The 25,631-nt window shown below is 49.9% G+C and overlaps 1 protein-coding gene across 1 annotated transcript in view; it reads left to right on the top strand.

The window, feature by feature from the left end:
• The first annotated feature begins 290 nt into the window (after nucleotides 1-290).
• The window catches only part of ADAMTS15 (ADAM metallopeptidase with thrombospondin type 1 motif 15), a 47,327-nt gene continuing 21,986 nt past the window's right edge, over nucleotides 291-25,631 (top strand). Inside the window, exons 1-2 of the mRNA XM_081843082.1 lie at nucleotides 291-2,325; nucleotides 20,378-20,510. Of these exons, the coding sequence (XP_081699208.1) occupies nucleotides 1,330-2,325; nucleotides 20,378-20,510 (1,129 nt within the window). The 5' untranslated portion in view covers nucleotides 291-1,329. The remainder of the gene's footprint in view (nucleotides 2,326-20,377; nucleotides 20,511-25,631) is intronic.

The raw sequence follows: 25,631 nt of genomic DNA, 5'->3' as shown, positions 1-25,631 counted from the left end.
TTTCTGATGAGGGGCTGAGGCTGTGTGAGCAAGAGAGGTTTTTCTAAGTCCGTCTCTGGACTTTGTAGGCGAGGAGACAGTCAAGACCCAGGCCTTTGAGACTCAAGAGTTTGCCTATTTCTTTGTGACTCCACACTGGCTGTTGTTAACCCACCTTCTTCTCCAAGGAGCTCAAGGTGGGGCACAAAGTGATTCTCCCCCCTCATTTAATCCCCACAACAACCCTGTGAGGTAGGTTAGGCTGAGAGGCAGTGACTGGCCCAAGGTCTCCCAAGTCAGCTTCGTGGCCACATGGGGGGGATTTGAATCCTGCTCTCTGACAGGTCCATGGTGGTCACACTTTTCTGAGCTACACCTGCAAGGTCTTTGGTCTCCAGGCTGCAAGGTGTGTGCGAACAGGAGTGTTAAAATAAAGAAGGAATATCTGCGGACGAAGGAAGGAGGGCAATGGCAAAGGTTATTTGTTCAATTGCAACCGGCTGGTAACAGGCGGTGCTCAGAAGTGCACACAGAGTGCTTTCCAAGTAGGAAATGATAAGGCGAAGGCTAATGAAGAGAAGGGAGACGGAATGCAGCAGCCCAAGGCACTTTTTGGCACATTCAGAGTGCATCTTTCTTTAGAAAAACACATACACGCACACACAAACATCCTTTTGGCTGGCTGTTTTGGCTTGTCAAGGCTTTCCTGGGGTTCAGGAAAACGCAGAAGATCTGGCCACAAACACAACACAACAGCCCTGTGAAAAAAAGCAGAGTCAGTGGAACTGAGGAACTTCAATGAGAGAGGGGCTGCGCTGAAGAGGGGCGAAGGGGCTGCAGAGGAGGCAGGAAAAAGAACAGCAAACGCTGCAGATGGTCTCACTCTCTGAGCGAGAGCGAGAGAGGAAGCCCCATAATTGCAAAAGTCAGCTAAACTCGCTCTGGCTCTTTAAAACGCGAGGCGAGCGCGCCGCAGCGCGCTACTAGGAGGCACCGGGCGAGCTGCAAGTGGCTGAGGGCAGGCCCAATAAGCGCCTTCAGCACCTCCCCTCGGAGAAAAAAGCAGCAGGCGAAGGAAAAGCAACTCTGGCTCCGAAGCCTTGATAAAAAAAAAAAGAAAGGAAAAGGGACAGAAATTGGCACACGGCGGCGATGTATATAAAGCTCTCCTAGCAAGCGCGCTGCCTGTTTGCAAAGCCAGGCACCGTCGAGGGGGGGTGGTAGCAGGAGCGCGCCGGCCGCGATGCCTCGCTGAGCGAGCGAGCGAGCGAGCGGGCAGCGGGCTGCTCCCCGACGCAGAGGACCTGCAGTTGCCCCGGCCAGCCCGGTCCGCGCCCTCCCCGCCGCGCCATGCCGCTCCTCCTGCTCCTCCTCCGTCAGGGTGCCCTCTTGCTCTGCCTGACCGTCCCGCGAGGGTTGTGCGCCCCGGCGGAGACGGAGCTGGTCACCCCCATCCGCCTGGACCCGTCCCCGGAGGGCGGCCGGCCGTATTTCCATGGCCCCCCCGAGGGCACCCCTGTCGGGCAAGGAGCCACCTTCCAGATCACGGCATTCCACCAGGATTTCTACCTGCACCTGCGCCCCGACGCCCAGTTCCTGGCGCCCGCCTTCGCCACGCAGTACCTGGGCAGCGCCCCGACGGCGGGGGCGGCCGAGCAGGAGGGAGACCTGCGCCGCTGCTTCTACTCCGGGGACGTCAATGCGGACGCGGACTCTTTCGCGGCTCTGAGTCTCTGCGGGGGGCTGACGGGGGCTTTCGGCTACCGCGGCGCCGAATATCTCATCCGCCCCGTCGAGAACAGCGGCGGGAACCGGGCGCTGTGGAGCGGCCCCGGGGAGCACCTGCTGCAGCGCCGGAGCGCGCCAGGTCCCGCCGTCCCGACTTCCCGCTGCGGCGTGGGCTCGGGCTGGAACCCGGCCATCCTGCAAGCCCTGGAGAAGTACAAGGGGGCCCCCGGGGCCCGACGGGGCCCCCGCAACGGGACGGGCCACGCGCCGCAGCCTCCACCGCCCAGGGCCAAGCGCTTCGTCTCCATTCCGCGCTACGTGGAGACGCTGGTGGTGGCGGACGAGTCCATGGCCAAGTTCCATGGCGGCGACCTGCAACACTACCTGCTGACCCTCATGGCCACGGCGGCGCGCCTCTACCGGCACCCCAGCATCCAGAACCCCATCCAGCTGGCCGTGGTCAAGTTCCTGGTCATCGGGCAGGACGACAAGGGGCCCAAGGTGACGAGCAACGCCGCCCTCAGCCTGCGCAACTTCTGCGCCTGGCAGAAGAAACTGAACAAGGGCAACGACAAGCACCCCGAGTACTGGGACACCGCCATCCTCTTCACGAAGCAGGTGGGTGGGGGCGATCTGACGGGGTGGGTTGACGGGTTGCCTCAGGGCTCCTCCGGCTCGTCCCCCAGGGCAGGAGGACCACGAGGCGCCGCCAGGCGGGGTGGGTGCGTCTCGCCTCTCCCCCAATGGTCCCTGCAGGGGCGTCGAATGGGTCCTTCGCGGGAAGAGCCTTGAGGTTGGACGGCAGCGCGGGTGAGGCTGATTCCCCTCCTTGGCCAGCAGGAGGCGCTGTAACGATGATGGTTTTTACTAATCCAACATTCTCTGTGTGTATGGTACGGGGTTCTGGTTTATTGCATCTGTATCCGGCCTTTTCCTCCAAGGAGCTCAAGGTGGCGAGTGTGGTTCTCCCCTCCATCATTTAATCCCCACAACCACCCTGCGAGGTAGGGTTGCTGTGAGGTGACTGGCCCAAGGTCAGGCACTGAACTTCTTGACTTGTGTATGTGTGCATGTGTAAATGCGTGGTTGAATCCTGATCTGTCCCAGGTCCTACTCTGAAATTGTAATCTTCACAACGCCATGAGGTAGGTTAGGCTGAGAGGCAGTGACTGGCCTACGGTCTCCCAGTGAGCTTCATGTGCTGAGTGAGAATTTGAACCCTGATCTCCCAAGGTGCTGGTTTGACACACTAACCACTGCACCACTCTTCACTCCTCCCGAAGCCCCATTAATCCCATTTCCCTTAGTCCAGTCTGGGGCCCTTCAGATGTTGTCAGATTACAGCTTTCATCACCTCCTCACCCTTGGCTATGCAGGGCAGGGGCTGATAGGAGTTTTAGTCCAGTGTTTCTAGGGCATCACGTTGAGGAAGGCTGCTGTGGCCTCAGTGACCTTCAGGCTACCACGTCCAGTACACACTTATTTAGGAATAAGCCCCATTTGTTTTCAACGGGTGGAGACTTCTTCCCAAATTAATTCAGGATTAGGTTGCACCTGCCCCCTATGAGCCATGAGAAGGTGCCTGCCCAAATGAAAAGCAACAGCGCTTACTTGGCTGGTCACTTTCGGCTCTTCTGATTTTTCCAGGGAACCAGGGAAGCTGCTTTGATGTCGTTCTCCTTTGTTTAGCCCACTACACTGCTGCCTGCTTGGATTGGCAGTGTCTTTTGTGGGTCCTTGGCAGGTCCAGCCCTGGTGTCTTAAGGAAGCTCCTAGTTATGATGGCTGCACTCTGCCTCCAGTGTTCAGGTTTCCCTAGAGAAGAATCCCGCTGACCACTCAACCAGATGCTGGACTAGATTGGCATGTTCTCTGAGCCAGCAGGGCTCACTTTTTATGTTCTGATCTTTTTGCTGAAGCTGCCAGGGGGACGTGGGTTTGGGACCTTCTGCGTGGGATGCATACAGTCCAGCCTTGCTCTCTGCCACCACCACCCCAATTGCTTGGTTGCAGCTCTGAGGGGAGCACGTGGGTTGTGAGCTTGGCATACATGGAATTCCTTTTGAACAGCAGCCCAGAAAGAAATAAAAAAAGAGGGTAGAGAAAAAACACCCGTTGGCACAGTTTTTTTGCGAGGCCAGTAAATGGGTCAAGAGAGAGACATTCTTCAGGAAGAGTCATTTGTGACAAGAAGCTGCCCTTTGCCAGTGGAGCGTCTCGCTGGGCGGGGCAGAGCCACGATTCTCCTCCTTTCTCCTCCTTCTGTCTCTCCCTCCTTCTCTCCTTCCTGCCTTTGCCAACTGGGCCAGAGCTGCCAATTACCCAATGCAGTGTCTCGGTTTGCCTGCCATGATGTGGCTGAGAAAACCATTGCAGGGTGCATTTGTAGTTGCACCTTAAGAGTAATAAAAAAAACTTCAAGAGGAAAAAGGCAATTAATAGAGGCGATTAAGAATATAAGAAGAGCCTGCTGGATCAGGCCAATGGCCCATCTAGTCCAGTATCCTGTTCTCACAGTGGCTAACCAGATGCCCCTTATGGAACACCTGTAAGCAAGATTTGAGCACAAGAGCCCTGAGGTTTTCAGCAGCTGGTACTCAGAATCATTGCTGCCGCCAACTGTGGAGGGAGAGCGTAACCATCCTGGCTCATAGTCACTGATAGCCCTCTCCTCCTCCTCCATAAATTTATCCAGTCCTCTTTTCAAGACATCCAAATTGGTGGTCACCACTGCCTCTTGTGGGAGGGAGTTCCACAGTTTAAGTCTGCACTCCATAAAGAAGTACTTTTTAAAATCCGTCCTAAATCTTCCAACGTTCAGCTTCAAACCTTATCAATTTTTTACATAGTAGGAGATACATAAATTGTAGGAAAACTTGTGGAGAAGGTGGATAGAGATGCATCCACTCCCCTCCCCTGACCCATAGGATGCTAAAATGTAGAGCAGGGGTGAGGAACCTGGAAGTCCAATTGCCCCTGGAGCATCGGAAGTTCTGCTCCTGACTTGGGATCACCCTCTGAAATTAACTGGCAGCGGATTCAGCAGACAGAAGAGAAAAAATCTCTTTCCTCCTTCCCTGCATAGTGAATTCATAGGTTTTCCTTGCACCATAAAATGGTTATGGCTGCTGACATAAGTCCTTATAGCTAAATGGAGACCCTTCATATTCAGAGGCAGTCTACCTACAGTATAGCTGTTGTTGTGGGATATGGTTGCGGTGGGAACCTTTGATGCTGTTGGATTCCAGCTTCTTTCCACCCAGGCTGGCATGACCTATTGGTCAGGGATGATAGGAGCTGTAATCCAAAAACATATTGAGGGCCATAAACGCCTATCTCTGCTGTAAGGGACGTCCTATAAAAAGGAAGTTAGGAACAATAGACTCTTGGTTTCATCCAGCTCTTCTCATGTTCTTGTTGGTCACACAAAGCCAGGGATTTGCTTTGTTTTCTGAACTCCCCCTCCCCCCAAACAGCTGGGCAGAGCACTAATCTCTTTCTGAAATCTCTTGCAGAACCCTCTATTGCATGAGGTTTGGGAAACTTGAGACCAATTGGGGTGTCTCCCCCACCACTAATCTACTGTCTTTCTTTAGAAATTGTTAACTCTCACTCGCCTCATGTGTGAAGTGGGATTTATTCCCCCAGAGTAATTTTTCATGTCAACATCCGTTTACAGTGGACGTAAACAAGTTAAGTTTGTCTGGCTGCACGACTTTGCCCTGAAATAAACATTCCTGCGATTTCCCCGCTTAATTAGAAGGATTTGCTACTTCCTTTCCTGCTGTTCCTTTTTTGTTTGGGGTGGTGTTTGTGAAATCCAGCGGAGAGAGCAAAGTTAAGTCCTTAGTTTGTCAGTGGAAATCTCATGGCAGTCAGGGATGTCAGATCAGTGGTGGCTGCTGTCCGTGGAGACTGGTGGGGTAGAAGTCCGGGAGCCCAACAGTAGGTGGCGCCAAAGCCAATGACAGACAGAGCCAATTCATTTTAACTTGGTCCTTGTCCTCCTCCTCCTCGCTGCTGAGTTATACAAGGGCAACTCTGAGAGGAGGAAGATGACAGGCAGTGCCACCCCCGGACTGGGTGTTAGTGGGAAGGCAGGCAGGTGGGGGCAGCCTAAGGTTGGCAGACAATGCCCAATTTGCCCTAATGGACCAATCTCTGCTGACATCCATCATGCATTTCCTTCTGGAATCTATTACTTATTGCATTTATTTCTCACTTTGTTCTCCAGGGGGCTCAAGGTTCTCCCCATCCTCATTTGATCCTCAAAACAACCCTACAGGGTAGGTTAGGATGAGAGGCAGGGACTGGCCGCTAGGGTCACCCAGTAAACTTCGTGGCTGAGTGGGGATTTGAACCCAGTTCTCCACAATGCTAGTCCAAAACTCTAACCACTACACTGGAACCCTGATCTTCCAATATTTTATATCTCTGCGTGTGCGCGCCTGTGTTCTCTCTCTCTCTCTCTCTCTCTCTCTCTCTCTCTCTCTCTCTCTCAACTTCCAAGGTTCTAGTTCCCATTTCATCTTCACAACAACCCTGTGAGGTAGGTCAGGCGGAGTGGCAATGCCTGGCCCTCAAGATAGCCCAGTGAGCTTTGTGACCAAGTGGGGATTAGATCCCTGGTCTCCGAGGTCCTAGCCAGGCACTCTTTCCGCTGCACCACACTGGCTCTCATCCTGAAACCAGGCTGGGCCTGTTCCTAACTCCTCCCCTCTGTAGTCCCTGGGCTCCTGCATCTCCATGTTGATGCTGACAGCCTGAGCATCCTCTGCGATTGCTCCTTGATGCTGTGGGCTTCGTGCCCGACAGGAATGCAACTGCTCCCTCTAGACCCGGTCGCTCAGCAGCCATCATCGCCTAAGAACGAGTGGTTTTTGCTTCCCTACACCTGGACGGGCTTCAGGCAGGTGATTGACTTGGAAATCTCCTCAAGGAATCCCTTGTCATCCTTGGGCTGAACCTTGGCTACACACACTGTTCTGATCCATGGCAGCCTTCCCAGTTTTGCTCGCAGGAAACATTTGTATGCATCCAACTGGGATTTCTCATTTGACACGGCAGGAGCTTTGGCCAAACTTGTACCGGGAAACGTTCTGACCATTCTGTTTCCATCTCTACCATTTGCTTGTCGCCTTCCTCCTCCTCCTCCAGGGTTCTGTTGCCTAAGTGAAGGCTTCCTCCTCTGTGTTTGTGCAGCCGGCTGCTGTGATAGGCAAGATTAAGGAGGTGCTTCTTCCCTTGGGTCTCAGGCAAAAAAATGCCTCACCATCTTAACCCTGGATACATGGCCATAGTCTGGTCCTTGAATTGCTGTGGGACAACAGCTCCCATTATTTCCAACAATAGCTGCGATTCCTCCATTGCAAGGCATTAGACTAGATGACTCAATGATCGCAGTGATGCAATGAATATAGGGAAGGCCACATCTCTATTTGCTGATGGAGAAAGATTAGAACAAACCTTTTGGTAGGAATGAAAGGCATCGTGATTGTGTATTTGTGTGTGTAAGGAACCAGCACAACACACATGACCACTCGTGTGTGAAATATCTCAGAGACTACTCCATCCCTCTTCATCCCTTCCATGACTTCCAGCCAAATGACCGCAGCTACCTGCATGACTCACACCTAGACTTGGGTGGTTGTTTTTTTGGGTAGGCACAGCCCCTCCAGAGCTTTGAGCTATTCTGCGAACTTCCATAGGCACTTCTGTTTGTGCAAATCTCAGAGAAGGGGTCGAGGACAAGGGGGATGGAGAAGCAGATCCAGAGGTGTTTTGGGGTGGCCTGTTGCTTTTACTCATGTCACAGGCATGGTCCTCATAACACATGGCAGAGACTGCAATCGTTTGCACTCTCACCTGGAGAAGGGTCCCACGCAATTCAGTGAGATTTGTTTGAGAGGAGACATTGGTGCGATGGCAAATTCTGAAGTGCAGGAATGCATCGTGATGGCAACTCCTATGGCAGGGATGGGGAACCTCAGGCCTGCGTGCTAAATTTGCCCCCGCCCAGGTCTTTCTGTTTGGCCCCTAAGGATCTCCCCGTCTGAAGCACAAAATGAACCTGTTCTATGGCATCTTTGAGTGCTTTTGCCTGATTGGATTTGAACTGCGATTCTGCTCCTTGCTTGCCTGGATGGAGGACAGGAAAGGTGCAGGTGTGTCAAACCTCTGATTTCTGTCTGGCTAGTATGCAGCTTATTGTAAAAAAGTAAGAGTCACATCCATTGCTCCGCCCAATTTTGCAGATGGCCCCTGCATGCGCCACCACTGCAGTGCAGCTATAGGGACTGTGTGTTCCTTTAGTCCCTAGCCAGACCAAAGACATACTCACAAGTTAGACCATCGTTCATGGCATTGACTGCAATCCCGTGCATCACTTTCTGGGAGTAAGCTGAGTTCCATGGTACTTCTGACTGTAGAGGTTCAACTTGGAAAACACATTGAGCTTCAAGAACAAGTTTTTCTGCCAACTGCAATGGCAGCCTTTTCAATTAGAAATGTTACTATCTTGCAAAGACATGTTGAGGACGATGACAACAACAATGCTCCTATCTGACTGGTGTGAAGCAGGTACCTCATCAAAGAAATGGAAGGAAGTACCTAGCCTTGATTATTTTTTCTTGTTCTCTAACTTCCTCAATGCTAACATCCTACAAATCCTGGAGGTGGGGGAAACGACAACCTTGAAACCTCATTCAGTTGCTGGAGAAAATAGAGTCAATCAATTCCTCTGGTGTTGCAGTGGATGATGTCATCGCTCATGCTTTGAAAAAGGTCCCCAAACTGTGCTCCCTCACATCCTCCCTCTGCTGCACCACTGGGAGTAAACGTGTGGGATTGGACTGTAAAACTCCTAGAAAAAGACGCAGACTTTGAGGCGGTGAGTGAACATGGGACTCCGCCCTGTGACGAACACTCCTTCCCTTGTCCCCTCAATTCCTCCCATGATATCAGGCTGGAACAAGCCAGGTTTGGCTGCTCCTTCCCTGCTGGTCTATTGAGTTGGGACTGCAGGAGCCTCAGATGGAATGCATTAGAGCAGGATGTGGCTCGGGGGGCGCATGAGACCCTTGCCTTGTTGAAAACGAGACCTGGAACTTTTCCACCGACTTTGGGAGGAGGGAGCCAGAGGCTTCCCCCAGCTGCTGCATCCCAGCAGTGTGGCGACGGAAGTGAATGTGACAAATGTGATATTATTTGCTGGATTGTCAAAAAGCTGCCATTATGGAAAAGGGGAGAGAAAAGAACAGTTTCTGCATGTTAGGAATCCGAAAGAGTGATTCAGCCTCGCAACTGCCAAGGGAACAGTGAAAAGAAAAAGAAAAAAAGGGTGGGAGGGGATAGAGGAAGAATACATATTTTTAATAGATAAAGCTAGGTGTCTTAGATTTTCATTTTCCTCCCGATTCTGTGGAATTCTATCCTGGAGCAGATGAGTAACTCCGTTTCCCCCTTTCTTTTCAGGATGAGGGTTTCCACTGAGTAGGTTCCAAAATAAAACACTTTTTTGGAATCGCAGGAAATTGGGCTCCACGAGTTTGTAGCTATTTAGGCAATGTGATGACTACAAGGCTCGGATTTAGTGTTGACCTTCAGTTCAACCTGAGCTGCGTGTCCTGATCCTTACAAACATCAGATGGAGAAGATAAACGTGGGTGCAGAGTCATGCGACTTCAGACTGGTGGGGGAGGGAGGCTGGAAGGAAACACAGAATCATAGGATAGAATTTGTAGAGTTGGAAGGGGTACCACTGGTCATCTAGTCCACCCCCTGCAATGCAAGATTTATTTATGCCAGACTTAAATAAAACAAAAATCATTGCATCCAGAAAACTAACATGTCAGGGAGAAGGTGTGACTAGAACGCTTCCTCCCTTGATATCTGTTGCTGGGTTTTTTTGTTTTTTGTTTTTCCAGAAGGAGTCTAACATTCTCCTTTCCCTTCCTCCCCCACAACAAACACTCTGTGAGGTGAGTGGGGCTGAGAGACTTCAAAGAAGTGTGACTGGCCCAAGGTCACCCAGCAGCTGCATGTGGAGGAGCGGAGACGTGAACCTGGTTCCCCAGATTACAAGACTACCGCTCTTAACCACTACACCACACTGGCTCCGTGCACATCTGGAGCACATTTTCTGCCTCAAAGAATTCTGGGCACTGTAGTTTGATAAGTGCTGTTGGGAACTGTAACACTGTGAAGGGCGAACTACAGTGCCCAGGATTCTTTGAGGGAATGAATGTCCCTTGAATGTGCCTTAAAGGTGTAGTGGGTACGCAGCTCACAAGTATGAAAACGGCAGCCTATGGGGTTATGTTTGGGGAGAGTTTGTGCTGCAGCGTTCCTGGGGCCTTGTCCCATCTTCCGAATAATAGCCAGCTTGCATTTTTTGCGCATTACTGAGCTGTGCATTCCTCAAACCCCAATGTGAGGGCACTGGATCAATGGAGACATCTGCCTTTCTTGAACTCCTCCATCTGTGGTCTCTTGATACCGCAAAATGTATCTGCCTGCCAAAAAGGCTGTTGCGTAAACCCCGAGCTCTTGTTTCATTAAAAAAGGAGGGAGGGCGACAAGCTAATTGATAGGCAGTTTGCAGTGGCAGTCGACAAGTCCCGTGCAGAGCAGCTGGCGGGCGGGTTGGGGTGTTTTGCTTTCTCATTCTGGTATCAGGAAGTTCTGGGAAAGGCAGGTTACTCAGTTCAGGAGTGGCCCCAAACTTGAGAATGGCTGCACTTCAGTAGCGGAACATCTGTTTTGCAGGCGGAAGATCTCTGGTTCAATCTCTGGAATCTGCAACTAGGACTGGGAGAGACAGCTTGTCTAAAATCCTGGAGGCAGCTGCTGCCAGTCAGTGTAAACAGTGCGGAGCTAGATGGACCAATAGTTTGACTCAGGGTTAGGCAGCTTATTGCATTACTGTGGAGGCAGCTGCAATTGACTTTATGCTCCAGCTGTTTCATCCTGATCTTCTAAGCAGGTATGAATTGGAAGTCTCATTCTTTGGTGGTAATGGTGTAGCCCAGCAACTGCAACTCTGTCCCATAGGATGAGCCCTGCCAGATTAGAACAGAGTCCAGCATCCTGTTTCACACACTGCCCAACCATGTGCCCATGGGAAGCTCACAAGCAGGATGTAAGCACAACAGTCCTCTCCTGCAGAAATCTCCCGGATCTCTCTGGGTGATCTTAAGCCACCCGTCCATATCTGCAGTTTGGGGATAATAATACTGAGCCTACTTTACAGGATGGTTGCTAGGATTGCAGCAAGATAATGTTTGCAAAACACTCAGCTCACTCAAAAGAGGGAACCGATCCATATGATGCACTACTCTAATTAGAAGGTGCTTGGTTGCATGATGATACTTGGGAGAATGCACCAACAGTGACTTTTAAAGTGATATTGGAAAGATCCCCATGTGCAGGACCACATGGGGACCACATCAGAATGCCGTCTCGGTGAGGTCCAGTTCTGTGGTTTGTTCTCTTGGAGAACAGAAGAAAACACGGTATAAATGCAATCAACAATATTTAGCATTTATATAGAGCAGGCACATCCAACTTCCAAGAGACTGTGATCCACTCACACTAGCAGTGATCTACCCATTGTATTGATCAAAGTTTTCCAGCTTTCTTTAGGGAGGGTAAGCTATGAGCCAAAGTTGTTGAGCTTTTTTTTTTGGGGGGGGGATCCTGCAATCGACCAGGGACATCATGCGATCGACCGGTAGATCATGCTTCATATACATTATCCCAGGATGCCTCCTAGCTTGGGATGCCTGAGGAACTCGGCATTCATAAGTTCTGATGCACATTGACCTGATTTACATCTTCAAATGGGCAGGTCGATGCGGAAATGGGATGGGGAAAACCTATGAATGAACGTGTGCAAAACAGACGTGGCCAGGAAATAGTGATGTGCCCATCTCTCTGCTTACAACAGTCCTGTAAGGCAGGGCAGTCTTATTCTTTCCATACTGCAAATGTCTGGCTGAAAACAGTGGCTGACTTAATAGCTACTATAGGCACCTTCTGTCACAGCACTACATGATTCACTTGCAATTTGTTTACAGAAAGGCACCTTTCCTGTAAAAAAAAAAAAAAAAGACTTTCCTTTAACCTCTTACCTTTAACATCAGCAACCTCAAGCGATGCTACTAGACAGGATCCAGGGCCTGTCCTCATAAGCTGCATGCTAGGTCAATGAGGGTTGTACGATCTTCAAGGAAAAATGACTTTGGGTGACCCATGTCTGGGATGGGGCAAGGGGGCATTAAAGGAGGGCCTGTTAAAAGCTCCTTGTTAATCTCTGTCTGCAACCAGGAGGCAAGGCTCACTAGAGAAAGTGGGTCAGTATGTCAGTGCAAGTCTTAGGCAAAAAGCCAAGAGATCCTTTCAGCTTGCAAGGCAAGGAGAACTAAAATGAAGAAAAAAGGAATAAGTAAGGCAAAAGAAACAACCAACTTCTATTTTTTGGTCAGAGGCAGTAATGCTTCTGAATATCAGTTGATGAAACCACAGGAAAGGGGGGGGGGGCTGCTCTTGTGTTTGGGTGTCCTGAATGAGGGCTTCCCCATTGGGGCACCTGAGAACAGGATGCCTGTCAGAGATGGGCCACTGTCAGCGGAGCTCTTCTGCTGTTCCCATAAAGCAACATTTCTCCCTCTCCACTTAACTAAGGTACGACTTATAGACTGTACTTTCTGAACCTAGAAGCTTTTCAGGAACTAAAGACCCATCATGCTCTGCTTCCTCTGGGCTGCATGTTTGGACAAGGAGCAGGGGCAAGCTAGGATTGTGTCCACAGTTGGCAGCTTTGCCTCAACACTAAGCTGGGCTGCCCTGCAGATGCCGCTGGACTCCAGCTCCCACCAGCCCCAAGCAACATAGCCAATGGCCAGGGGTGATGGGAGTTATCATCCCACAGTACCTGTGGGTCCACAACTCCACCAGCCTTGGCTTCATTGTTGTGGACTGCATTTCTCCAACAGAAGAAGAGATGTGGAAGAGTATATGCAGAAAATGTTTCTGGAGATTGGTGAGAATCTGCATAGACCTTGCAGGGAAGATCTGTGAGCATTAAGATCTGCCTTCCTGGATCAGACCAAGGGGGTCCAGCTAGCTTTTCCTTACGTTCTCAGCTGAAGCTATCCATATTCCTTTGAGAAGGCCACAAGCAGGACATGATGCTTGAGACAGCCAACCCCAACCATTCTGGGTTCTGTTTACAAACCTATTTATACATTCAGCATAATGAGGTGGCCACATCAGCCTGAGAGAGGGGGTGAACGACATGTTTAAAATGCCCCCCTTTATAGAAAACTGACAAGCAAACAAGCCCAAACTCCCTGCACTTAGAAAGCTAAAACTTACAGAAGGAAGTTTCTGCCTTGGTCCTTTCTCTCGTGTGCTAGATTTCTGCATGCAAAGACACCTTTTTATTTTTTTAAAAAATGGGGTGATATTTGCATTGCAATCTTATGCATGTTTACTCAGCAGTGACTCCCACTGTGTTCAGTGGGGCTTACTCCTAGGTAGGTGTGCCTTATAACCCCAAGCAAGCAATCTTACACCGATAGTCCCTAAAGAATGTTGTTGCATACGTTTTTTCTGAAACGTAAAGATTGACTTTCAATCTGAATCTGGTGGCTAAGTTATTTTGCAGGGTTTGGAGTTTCTCTGGCAAGGCATGTTGTATTTCAGAGTGGGCGTAAATGGTGAAAGCGACTAGAGGATGAACAGAGAGTGCAGCGTAGCTGGATACCATGAGGGAGGAATGGCTAGCCTGCTAGCCACGCAGGGCACAGGTCCAGTGACCCTGCACTTGGAGCCTCTCACAGGAAGTTACTGTGTGTTCTCAGATGTTATCTTTACATGTGCAAGGGCTTGAACATTGTCCTTAAACTAACAAAATCTCAAAAGCTTAGATTCTTCAGCGTGAGATTCCAAAATAACCACAAACAACCATGCTTTTAAGCAGTATGTCAGGGGTGGGGGACACCTGTGGTTCTCCAGATGTTGCTGAACTACAACTCCCAACATCTCTGACAATTGGCTATGACGGTCAGGGCTGATGGGAGCTGGAGTGCAACAACACTCATCACTGTGCAAGGGGATGTATTCAGCATGATGGCCTTGGCTGTGAACCTTCTGTGGAGTTGGCAGGTTGACTTGGAAATTATATTAACATGGGTCATTGCAAAGTGTGATAGGTGATCAACAGAGCTGTCTTGTGAGCTGAGAGTTTATTCCCACCCACTCATGTTCCTCTTCTGCTAGCTGCCACCCTGCCTGAATCGTTCCAGAAAATGGGCACAGATGGGTGCTGACCAAGGAATTTGGTAGATTCTCATCTTGATCTCCTGAGAATCAGGACATGACAATCTTGCTGATGGATGAACTTAGCTTCCTCCTGAAGTCCATCTACCACAGTGAGATGAATGTGATTCCCATCCCCTGTGGCTGCAGGAAAACAGCCCCTGGGGAACACCCCCCTCCAATCTCTTGCTTCAAAATGCCTGTCAAAGCTCCTTAGTGCAAGCCTGTAAGTGGCCTGTCATCAAGATGCAATTGATACTCCTCATACTCTGCAAAGATGTGCCAGCAGGGGTCCTGCCTCACCTTGACCTCATGTGATCCCTTTTAGCCCCTGGGGGCTAAAATAAGCCAGAAATTAAATCAAGGTAACAAAAGAAAAAAGAAACACTATGGAAAATTGCTTAGAAATTTATTTTTGCTCTCTGGTGCCATCTGGTGTTGCATGTTTATAATGCATTCAAAACACTGTTTCTTGACTAATGTAGCTGAGTCCTGGGACTCAGCAGAAAAAGCCCTGGGGCTCCATTGTGCCTTGAGGGGTAATAGGGCCACATTCACACCATACATTGAAACCACTGCAATTTCACTTTAAGCTCCACCGCAAATAATTCTGGCAGCTGTGATTTGTTAAGGGTGCTGAGAGTTGTTAGGGAGATTCCTTGTTTCCCTTCCCTGAGCTGCAATTCCCACAGTTCCCTGGGAAAAGGGCTTGATTGTGAAACACCTTTGGGAATTAGAGCTCTCCAAGAGGAATAAAAAGGTAAAGGGTAAAGGTACCCCTGACCATTAGGTCCAGTTGTGGCCAACTCTGGGGTTGTGGTGCTCATCTCGCTTTATTGGCCGAGGGAGCCGGCGTACAGCTTCCGGGTCATGTGGCCAGCATGACTAAGCCACTTCTGGCGAACCAGAGCAGCGCACGGAAATGCCATTTACCTTCCCGCCGGAGCTGTACCCATTGATCTACTTGCACTTAGACATGCTTTCGAACTGCTAGGTTGGCAGGAGCAGGGACCGAGCAATGGGAGTTCACCCCATCGCGGGGATTTGAACCGCGACCTTTCTGATCGGCAAGTCCTAGGCTCTGTGGTTTAACCCGCAGCGCCACCCGCGTCCCACCAAGAGGAATAGGAGTCTCCTAACAACTCTCAGGACCCTTGAACTACAGCTCCCAGGATTCCTCGGGGGAAGGCACTCTGACTGTTCAGGCTGGGATCATCATGCTTTGGCTGCATGGTGTGGATGTGGCCTTTAGAGCCAGCCCTGCAGTCATCTTGAGGCTCTTACTGGGGCAAGAAATCTCATGTCCCTCTCCTGCATAAGGGCCAAAAGTTACATGTAGTGGCTCTAGACCCACCAGTGAGCTGTATTAACAGATTGCTGTTAAGGACCAGTGATTGCCTAACAGGAGAGAGAGTTTTTGGCTCATTGCTCTCCGTTCATTTTCCCTTTTCCCTTTATTTTATTTTTTTGGTTAAAGCCAGTGCCAGATTATCTGCTCCGTTGACCATCATCTGCCACAGAGAGGAGCATGAGCTGGCTAGGGAGAGTTTGCGCAGAGACAATGGAAAGCTCTCTCTGGGTCACAATGACGAAGGGCTTCTCTGGTTAGCATCCAGCATGGAGAGGAATCTTGGCTACCTTGGCAGAAGCATATTCCAGAGAGAGAGGGGGGGGGAGGGAGGGAGTGTCTTATGGCACCCTGAAGATAAACAGCTGTATTGTTTGTGCACTAGTATCCCAGTGGATGCTAACCATTTGGGTGAATGGGGGCACCATCCCACCAACCCAGCCAGATGGGTGGGGTATAAATAACAACAACAACAACAACAACAACAACAACAATTAATAATTGCAGCCCATGCTAGCCCCCTGGACTGAGTTTCCCCAGCCACTCTTGGTGGCTCCCAAAACATGATAAAAGATCAAACATTAAAAACTTCCCTAAACAGGGCTGCCTTCAGATGTCTTCTAAAAGTCAGGTAGTTGTTTATTTCCTTGACATCTGATGGGAGGGCGTTCCACAGGGCGGGCGCCACTACCGAGAAGGCCCTCTGCCTGGTTCCATCTTCTTCCACCTTAGTCTTGGTCAGGCATCCCCAACCTGCTGCCCTCCATATGTTTTGGCCTACAACTCCCATGATCCCTAGCTAACAGGACCAGTGGTCAGGGATGATGGGAATTGTAATCCAAAACATCTGGAGGACTTGGAGATGCCTGGTTTTGGTGTTGCCCTTGTAGATCTCAGCAAGTTAGAGGATAGGAATGAAGCGCTAATTCTGGCATAGGCAAACTCAGCCCTCCAGATGTTTTGGGACTACAACTCCCATTATCCCTCACCACTGATCCTGTTAGCTAGGGATGATGGGAGTTGTAGTCCCAAAACATATGGAGGGCTGAGTTTGCCTATGCCTGCTCTAATTAATTGGCCCTGCCTGTTATTGGCTCTGGCGCCACCTACTGTTGAGCTCCCTGCTTTCCCACCCAATCATTCCCCACGAGCATTAGTTAGCCTACTGGTATCCCAACTCCTCCAGTTCTGATTCTTTTGTGTAATATTTATGACTTATCACGGCCGGCTCCTGGTGGCTCACATCCCGAGCATCTTCATCCTGGATTCCTTCAGCTGTCGGCGAGATTGCAGAAGACGATAGCGTTGAAATACGATGCATCTTCCCCAAAGGTTGAAGAATGCCCATGTGTGAATTCCATGCAGCCATTTATCTTCCTCCTCTCTCTCCCCACCTCACTCTCTTGTGTGGGTGCACTTCAAAGGAAATGATCCACACAGGAAAGGAGGAGGCTGCATTTGCCTCTGAGAAGGAGAAGCACACGCAGGGACCTGAGTGGGATTGGATGACTCAGGATGCAAGCCCAGTCCTGGAGGTCAGCCACCTCTATGATGTTTGGAAAGGAATGCTCTCCTGGTGGGATCATCCCGTCAGCTGACTGTGTGCTGCTGGTGCAGAGGCATGGCGCTGATTCTCAGGGCGTTCAGGACTTGACAGAAGAAAGGCCCTCTTCACAGATAGGCAAAATTGCCAAAAAGACGTGGTGATGTAGAGTTAGGTCACCTGTTATCAGAAAACGAAAACAAAACTGCCAGTATCATTATGACAAATCTGTACTGCGGCTGCATTTGGAATACAGTGGAGAATTCTGGTTGCCTCACCTCAAAAAGGATGCGATGGAGTTGAAAAAGGGCAACCGAAACGATGATTAGAGGAAAGTTTTTTTCTCCTCTCATAACACAGGGACTTAGTGAATGTTGGAAGGTTTGGGACAGATAATAGAAAGGCCTTCTTCAGGCAGCATTGAGTTAAACTGCGAAGCTTGCTCTCTCGGGAGACAAGGATGACAACCTAGATCAGGCATAGGCAAACTCGGCCCTCTAGATGTTTTGGGACTACAACTCCCATCATCCCTAGCTAACAGGACCAGTGGTCAGGGATGATGGGAGTTGTAGTCCCAAAACATCTGGAGGGCTGAGTTTGCCTGTGCCTGACCTAGATGGTTTTAAAGAGGATTAGATAAATTTGTAGAGGAGAAGGATTATCAGCGCTACTTGCCATGGCGGCCACAGATGGAGACAGCAATGCTTCTGAATGCCAGTTACTGGAAACCACAGGAGGGGAGAGGCCTTTTGGGCCTCAGGCCTTGCTTGTGGGCAACTGGTCAGCCACTGTGAGAATAGGATGCTGGACCGGCTGGGCCATTGGCCTGATCCAGCAAGGTTTTTCTTTCATTTTCCCCCACCCCCAGAGCTCCTTGCTGTCCCCAGGGAGCACCCCCAAAAATCCAAAATGATCACAAGAGGAGGTGGGATCCATGCCCTTGGTGTAACCCCAAGAGGATATGCTATGCTGCGTTTGGGTAAGGTGTTATTAAGGTGTTCTCCACCCTGCCATAACCTGCTGCACTCTGCACCCTCTCCTTCGGGCTCCACACTGTGATCGCGGAACATGACAGCACGCGTTCCCATTGTTGTTTTAGTTTAACGTTGTTCCTGAGGGCATGCCTTGAATCTGTTCGCTCTGCTCTTGCGACCAGAGGATATGGAAGCAATTTGTAAGAACGCTCATGCCGGCACTGCCCTAACTGAAGCTCACGCGCTGGCCTCGGCAGGCAACATCTGCAAGCCATGATGTCAGCCCTGGCTCCTGACAGCAGCAAGAGGGCTTATCGCTTAAGATGAGGATGTGGCAGAAATCCCCCACGGTGCCTCTGACGCTGGAGGCTGATGCTCTTGTCTTTTCCAGCTGGGCGGGTCACGGCCTGGGGCTTTCATGCTTGCGAGATGAGAGGACGAGAGCTGCAAGGAAGTAGCTAACCTCCAGGCTTTTAGCTGGGGAGCCAAAACCCTTTCCTTTTTGCTTGCCCTTTGCCGATCGAGAGAGCATCTCTCGCACACATGTGCGCACCACGGAGGCCTTTATTCGCCTGCTTCCTTGGCTGCAAAGAAAGCTGGAAAGTCTATCAGCAGCACCTTGTCAAGAGCAGGAGGGACGGCCTCCTCTATTGAGGAAGGAGCGCTTCCAAGCTTTGAAAGCCAAACCGTCTCGCTTCCCTTTTTGGCCCTGGGGGTTTTCCATCCCTTGCCCAGTTCTTCCGATGCTTTTTGATACCTATCTCCTGCTTCCACGCCTTGATGCCCATAATCCTTCCTGCCCTGCTCTTGTGCTACAGAACAGGGGTGCCAACTTGAATAAAATATTGGGGGGAGGGAGGTAAGCCCCACCTTGCATAATTGATCACAAGATACAGCATGCACACACCCTTTGAATGGGCAATTCCCATCAATTTTGGGAGGCCCCAGCAACTTCAAATATTTTATTTGGGGGCCTGAAGGAACCTTGGCCCCTAAGACTTGGCTCCTATGCTACAGACGGGAGTCATGTCCAGCCACTGAGAGCCCCATTTTCCACCTTTTCCACAGGTACAAGGGATTCTCAGAATGGCAGGTTTACTAACCTGAGCTGCTCCACAAGGCATACACCCAGGTTTGGATTTTAAAGTGTGAATGTGACATGCAGGGGTTAGCAATCGCAGGTGTCCTCCGTGGCTTGGCGTGCCTTTTCCCAGCTTGTCTGGTTCACCAACAATGGCTGTTCCTGGACAGGGATAGCTTGACTGCTGTAGTCAGGGTCAGATCTATTATGAAACTAATAAGCTTAAGATTTGGGGCTCCTAATCCCCAGACGTTAGTTTAATTTTTTTTTGCATCTAGTAGACCAAATTTGAATCGCACATCTCAATTTGATTAATTTTCCTCTGTATCTATTTTAACAATCCCAAAGTTTGAGAGTCGGTTGGCTCAGGGATATTATTTTTCTACTCACAGTAATTAGCCGATAGAGGAAGTTAAGATGGGAGGTGCTGTAGAATTTCATCTGGATTGCATTTTAAAGTGAACTGGTCTAATTTTTTACTTCCCAGACTAATATGTGGATTGGAATGCAGTTATCCTGCAGATAGAGCATTTCTCAGAATTTTGCAAAAATGCGTAAATGATTGTGCGTTATGGGGGGGGACACATGCAAAAATGTATATACTTGGAGGAAAGGCGTACCACTTAAATGCAGACTTTATGTGTTTTAAAAGCAATGGCAGAAAACACAAGAGAATGGGCATTTGAGTCAACGTGTGTGAGAATGACACAGACCCAAAATAGACTGATCCTCCCATCCCTAGTTATGACTCTTATTGGCAAAACATTTCCCTTCTATGGATGCAGAGCTTTGGTATGGACAGTTGGATCTACCATTGATCCCCGTGCCTGTGATCAGCTTCAGAGACCCTGCTGTCTTGCTTGTTGCTATTATTAGTTAGTATAGACTTGGCAGCTGCAAGGCCTGCTCAGTGGTGTCTCCACAGCTGTGGAACTCCCTTCCCAATGGACTCCCTCTTTTCACCTTCTCTAGACATGCATTGAAGGTCTCTGTGTTCCACAAGGCTTTCTGTGTGCAAGGCTTCCTGACTGTATGCTGATTCAGTTTTTAGGTTCTTCTGCAGAAATGTTTGCCGACATACCTTTTCGTTCTTTGCTGTTGTTTTTATTTCATGGAACTGTGGAGTTGGAAGCGACTCAAAGGGTCGTCTAGTCCAACCCCTAGCGATGCAGAAATCACAACTATTTCTCCTGTTGTAAACCGCCTTGGAAAGATTGTATTTCGAAGGGTGGGGGTATACACAAATAATAGAGATAAATTGTGGTTGCCTTGAAAGTGCATGTTCTGGGCCAAACTCAACCCAAGCAAAGTTTCTCTTTTGTAACCACCTTGGCTTCAGCAGCCAACAACCCCGGGTACCTTTCTTGCCATGAGATTAAAGAGCATCCTTTTGTTCTTGGCAGGATTTGTGTGGGGCTACCACCTGCGACACCTTGGGCATGGCAGATGTCGGCACCATGTGTGACCCCAAACGTAGCTGCTCTGTCATTGAGGACGATGGCCTCCCCTCTGCTTTTACTACAGCTCACGAGCTAGGTAAGTAGTAGCTTTGGCAAAATACGAGATTTGGTCTGAAAATGCATTCAACATCATTTACTTATTGCCATTTCTTATATGATATAATTATACTATTGACCCCACACTCTTCTGCCAAAAGGGTTCCCAGAGCAGCTTGCAGTTCAATAGAAACAAGCAAACAAGATAACTGATGCCCTTAGGCTTTCTATCTAAAAGACACAACCAACACACATGGAAAAAGGGAGGAGGGCAGAGGAAGAAGAAAGCAAACTCAGGTGCCATAAACATGCTCAGAGCTGGGATCCCCCAGAATATTGCTATCAATCCAGCGCCACAGAACAGCGTAGAGTCTTTTGCTGCCTGAGCTATTGCATCTGTCTGGTTTTGCCGGCTCTCCTTCAAATGTTCGCCAGACCGTTCTTGGCTCGAAGCCTCCATTCATCATCCTGTGGCTTAGGAAGTGGCCACTTAAACCAAAGCCACAGCAAAGAGGCAGAGCCCCTGTCTGTGGTTTCCACCTGGGAAGCAGATTTAGACCAGGGGGAAGTGGAGACACAGGATTGGACCCATTTATGTGTATATATGTGTGTGTGTGTGTGTGTGTGTGTGTGTGCGTGCGTGTGCGTGCACGCATGTGTGCACGCGTATGCATGGAGAGAGAGAGCGAGACAGTCAGAGTCAGTTTAATCCATAATTTGGAGATGAGCCTGATTTTAAAAACAAAAAACAAAAAACTATGACTACTTTGCTCAGGAAGTTTAGACAATAGCAAAGCTTCCAGAATAGCTTTCTTGGGAAACTCCACATGTGTGTGTGTGAGAGAAAAAGAAAGCGAGTGAGACTGCAGCCTTGTTCCCTGTGTGTGTCAGAAAGAAAGAGAGAGAGAGAGAGAGAGAGAGGGAGGGAGGGAGGGAGGGAGAAACACCAAGTTTATTCCCAAAGGGGCAGGGAGGTTTGAGTTAAACTGTTGGGAAAGCAGCTGTTGGGAAGACAAGGGAGCCCAAGCCACAAATTCTCCAGCTCTGGCTTGGTCACTACCTCGTTTCCCAGGCTTTAGAAATCCTGAAATAACATGTCATGGCCAGGACGCATTCGACACACACCTAGATCCGGAGAAGTGGAATGCCAGATTGTCAACAGGATTTGTGGCCAAATTGCTAGACTCTCATTTGGATAACAGGAAAAGGCTCTGCTATTTTTCTTTACTTTTTTTTAATTAGTGCCACAACAAATTCTGCATCCGCAATTTTGATTTGGACTCCGCTGTACAGCCGGAAATGGAACTGCCAGGAATCAGATTTCCCTGGTGGGAATGGGCTGGTTCACACACGTTCAGCTGTGCAAATGAGCAGCCCCCGGTTCAGGTTGCCTCCCGGCCGTGGGTTGTATCAAAGTTTATAAAATTATGTATGGTTTAGAGCAGGGATTTGGATGTGGGCCCTCCAGGCTTCTCCACCTGGTCTTGGGACTGTCTCTGAGCCACACCTAGAGAAGGGCCATTGGTCCGATCCAGCAGGCTCTTCTTGTGTTCTTAACAGCACCTGGCTGGTGATAACGCCTCTTTGTTGCCTCGATGGAGGATGGAGAGACATGTCTGAGGATCAGGAGCGGCTGGCATGATGCCGTGACAGAGCCAGCCTCCCTGAAGCAGCAGTGCTGATACTCACCAGGATGGGGTGGGGCAGGGTGGCAGTCAGGATGGAGTGGCACACTTCGTTGCCTGGATCTCACCACCCTGCTCTGTTCTGATAAGCGGAAGTGATGCTCCTGCTGGAAGCCTGGATGCATGAAGTCACATTGCCTGACTGTTTGCTCTATAGAAACCTCAGTTTCTTGTGCATACTGGAGCATATTGTACAAAGGGGAAAAGCCACATCTATTGCCCTGCCCATTTTTGTCTCTGGACACCATGGGCATAAGAAGAGCCTGGGCTGGTTCAGGCCAGTGACCCATCTACGTATAATAGCAGCCTGTTTCTCACAGTGGCCAACCAGATGCCATAAAGGGAAACCCACAAGCAGGACCTGAGCACAAGAGAACTCTCCTCTCCTGTGGTTTCCAGCAGCAAGTACACAGAAGCATTGCTTTCTCCAACTGTAGAGGCAGGACACAGCCATAGTGGCTAGTAATCATCAATAGCCCTCTCCTCCTCCATTAATTTGTCCAATTCTCTCTTAAATCTACCCAGGTTGGTGGTCATCCAAGGGCATGTGGTCCTTGGAAGTTTCCCCATGAGGGGTTGTGACCCTCAGGCTGAAAAAGGGTTCCCTATCTCTAGTGTGGAGGACTGAGAGGCAGCCTCTCAGAATGCTCGAACTGGGAATCACCTAATAAAGCTGAACAGCGGGAGATGCAGAAGCAGGCAAAAGGAAGTTCATCTTCCCACTACAGTGCATAACTCATTTGTGGAATCTGCTGCCCACAAGGTTGTGGGTGGTGATGCCCAGTTGTCTGGGTGGCTTAAAAGAGGGATTAGGGAGGAAATTCATGGAGGGAAAGCCTGCCAATGGCTGCTTGCCATGATGGCAGTATGCAATCCTCCCAGATCAGGGGCCACAGAATATCAGTTGATGGGGAGCAACAGCAGGCAGTGACATAGTGAGGGGGCACAAGAGCGGTTCCCCCAGGCACAAAATTTTTAGGGGTGCACAATTTCATCAGCCGGTGCTGCCTCAATACAGCTGTGCAATTCAAGAACTCCGTTGAAAACCAGTGAACCAGCAAGTGATCTCCCCAGACAACAGAATTACTCTTCTTTTCTTATCTCTGTGGCTGCAATCTCCTGGGTGATGCGCAGTTGAATGCACATGTGTGCTCTGTTTTGTTCCCTGCTACCCACCCCTGCCATGCCCCTGGCACTGGCAACCCGTGTTATGCCACTGACAACAGGAAGGGGCTATTGCCTTCAGGCCCTGCTCATGGTGTTCCCAAAGCCATCAATTCACCTACTGCAGAAAACAGGATGCTGGTCCAGTAAGGCACAGGAATCTGCCTTATACCAAGTCAGACTATTGGTCCATCTAGCTTAGTATTGCAAGCAGCTCTTCAAGCAGGGGAGTCTCTTCCACCTTTACCTGGAGGTACCATTGAGGACCAAACCTGGAACCTTAAGCATGCCCAGCAGATGCTCTGCCACTGCGTTCTGGTCCTTCCCCATGAACATATTTGTATGTTTAACACAGATGCCCAGGGATGCAGGTGCCTGCAGGATGAATCAAATCTTCACATTTCAAGTTTGCTGCCTGGTTTTAATGTTAAGGTTTTGGCAAGTGTCAGATTTAGAGGGGTTTGTGGGTTTTGTTTTTTTAAACAAAACAAAACACGTAGCCCTGATTTTAACAGCTTTCCCAATCATAGGAGGCATCTGCTTTCAGACGTCCAAGGGAAATGGGCAGTTGTGGCAGGACCTTCCTCTCCAGGTAGCTGGGGAGTTGGAAGGAGGAAATCATTTCTTGTCTCCCCCTCTCCACCCTCGGATTCTCAGGTTTCCTCCTCCTGCCTTCTGCAAGGGCGAGTGTCCACACACAAAGCAGATGGTGTGAACCTTGGCCAGGATGTGGCTGGCTTGCAGGCTCGACCCTGGCAGGGTTACACGCATCTGGTGTAGCTTTCCCCCTGCCTTTGGGGGGCAATCTGATTAGAATGCGAGAAGCGAGAAACAACGCAGAGCCAGGAAGCGGATCCAACGGAGCAAAGGCTTTACTTGCAGGCTTTTGCAGAGAGCCGGGAGTCCCAGGAGCGACCGAGATGCCTCTTTTATGGATTATGCAGGGAGGGTGACGGAAGAAGCGAAGACACCACTTGTGACCCACCAGGCCAAGCCACAGTCTACCAGCTGTGTGTTCGGGGGCCTGCCAAGCCATTGGCGCTGCTCTTCAGACTGTTTTCTGCTAGCCCACGCATCTAGGACAAAGAGGAGAGGTTTATCAAGCCCCTCGTGGGCCGCAGAACGCTGTTGATGAGCTGTGTTTGACCAGACATTGTGCAGGCATCCGCCGCAAGATGCAAGTCAAAAGGGGTTGTGCAATGAGCATCCCGGACAGGCTTGGGGAAATCTGATCTGGGGTGTGTGATGGGAAGCTTCAAGGAATGTCAATGAACACCTGAAGCTGCCTTGTTCTGAACGTTATATTAGCCTAGTATTGTTTACTATGATGGGCAGTGGCTTTCTGGCATCTCTTGTGTCTAAGGATCATAGCTCAAGGGTACAGCATCAGCCTTGCATGCAGAAGGTGCCAGGGGCAATTTCCAGTAGGGTTGGCAGAGACCCCTGCATGAAATTTTAAGGATGTGTAATATGTGGCTAGGGATGCAGGTGACGCTGTGGGTTAAACCACAGAGCCTAGGACTTACCGATCAGAAAGACGGTGGTTCGAATCCCCGCAACAGGGTGAGCTCCCGTTGCTCGGTCCTTGCTCCTGCCAACCTAGCAGTTTGAAAGCACATCAAAGTGCAAGTAGATAAATAGGTACCACTCCAGCGGGAAGGTAAACGGCGTTTCCGTGTGCTGCTCTGGTTCGCCAGAAGCGGCTTAGTCATGCTGGCCACATGACCTGGAAGCTGTACGCCGACTCCCTCGGCCAGTAAAGCGAGATGAGCACCACAACCCCAGAGTTGGCCACGACTGGACCTAATGGTCAGGGGTCCCTTTACTTTTAATATGTGGCTCCACGGCTACACCCTCCTGCTGTCAGGGCACAGTGAGAGTGGCTCTCAGAGTCCTCTCTAGCAGTCTTACATGAAAACTCTGAGCTGTTGGCTTGACTGCAGTGTACTGTAAATATCCCACAGTGTAGACTAGTGTAGTCTAATTGTGCTCAACCTTCGCAGACCCAGGACCCCCCTTTTGCCCATGCATGTGTTTGGGGACCCACTTCTTAATTCCTTACCGTCTATCTTTATGGTTATAGGACTGCTGTTGTGACCCACCTTTGGTCAGGCTGGAGAGAAATTGGATTCAGTTCCAAGCAAAAGATGACCCTACCTGATCTGCATTGTCCCAATCCATACACAAACCAAAACAGAGCCATCCTTTGACATTTTCACTTCTCTGAATCTTACAATGCAGCTCGCCAGGAAAGCAATACATTCAAAATGCATATATTGCTGTAGAGTGTCCATATACATGCATACATTAGT

The sequence above is a fragment of the Podarcis erhardii genome (assembly GCF_964252035.2).
Source record: "Podarcis erhardii genome assembly, chromosome: 16".
Taxonomy (NCBI): Eukaryota; Metazoa; Chordata; class Lepidosauria; order Squamata; family Lacertidae; genus Podarcis; species Podarcis erhardii.
Note: the sequence above shows the minus strand (reverse complement) of the source record. Positions and strands in the feature narration are given on the sequence as shown.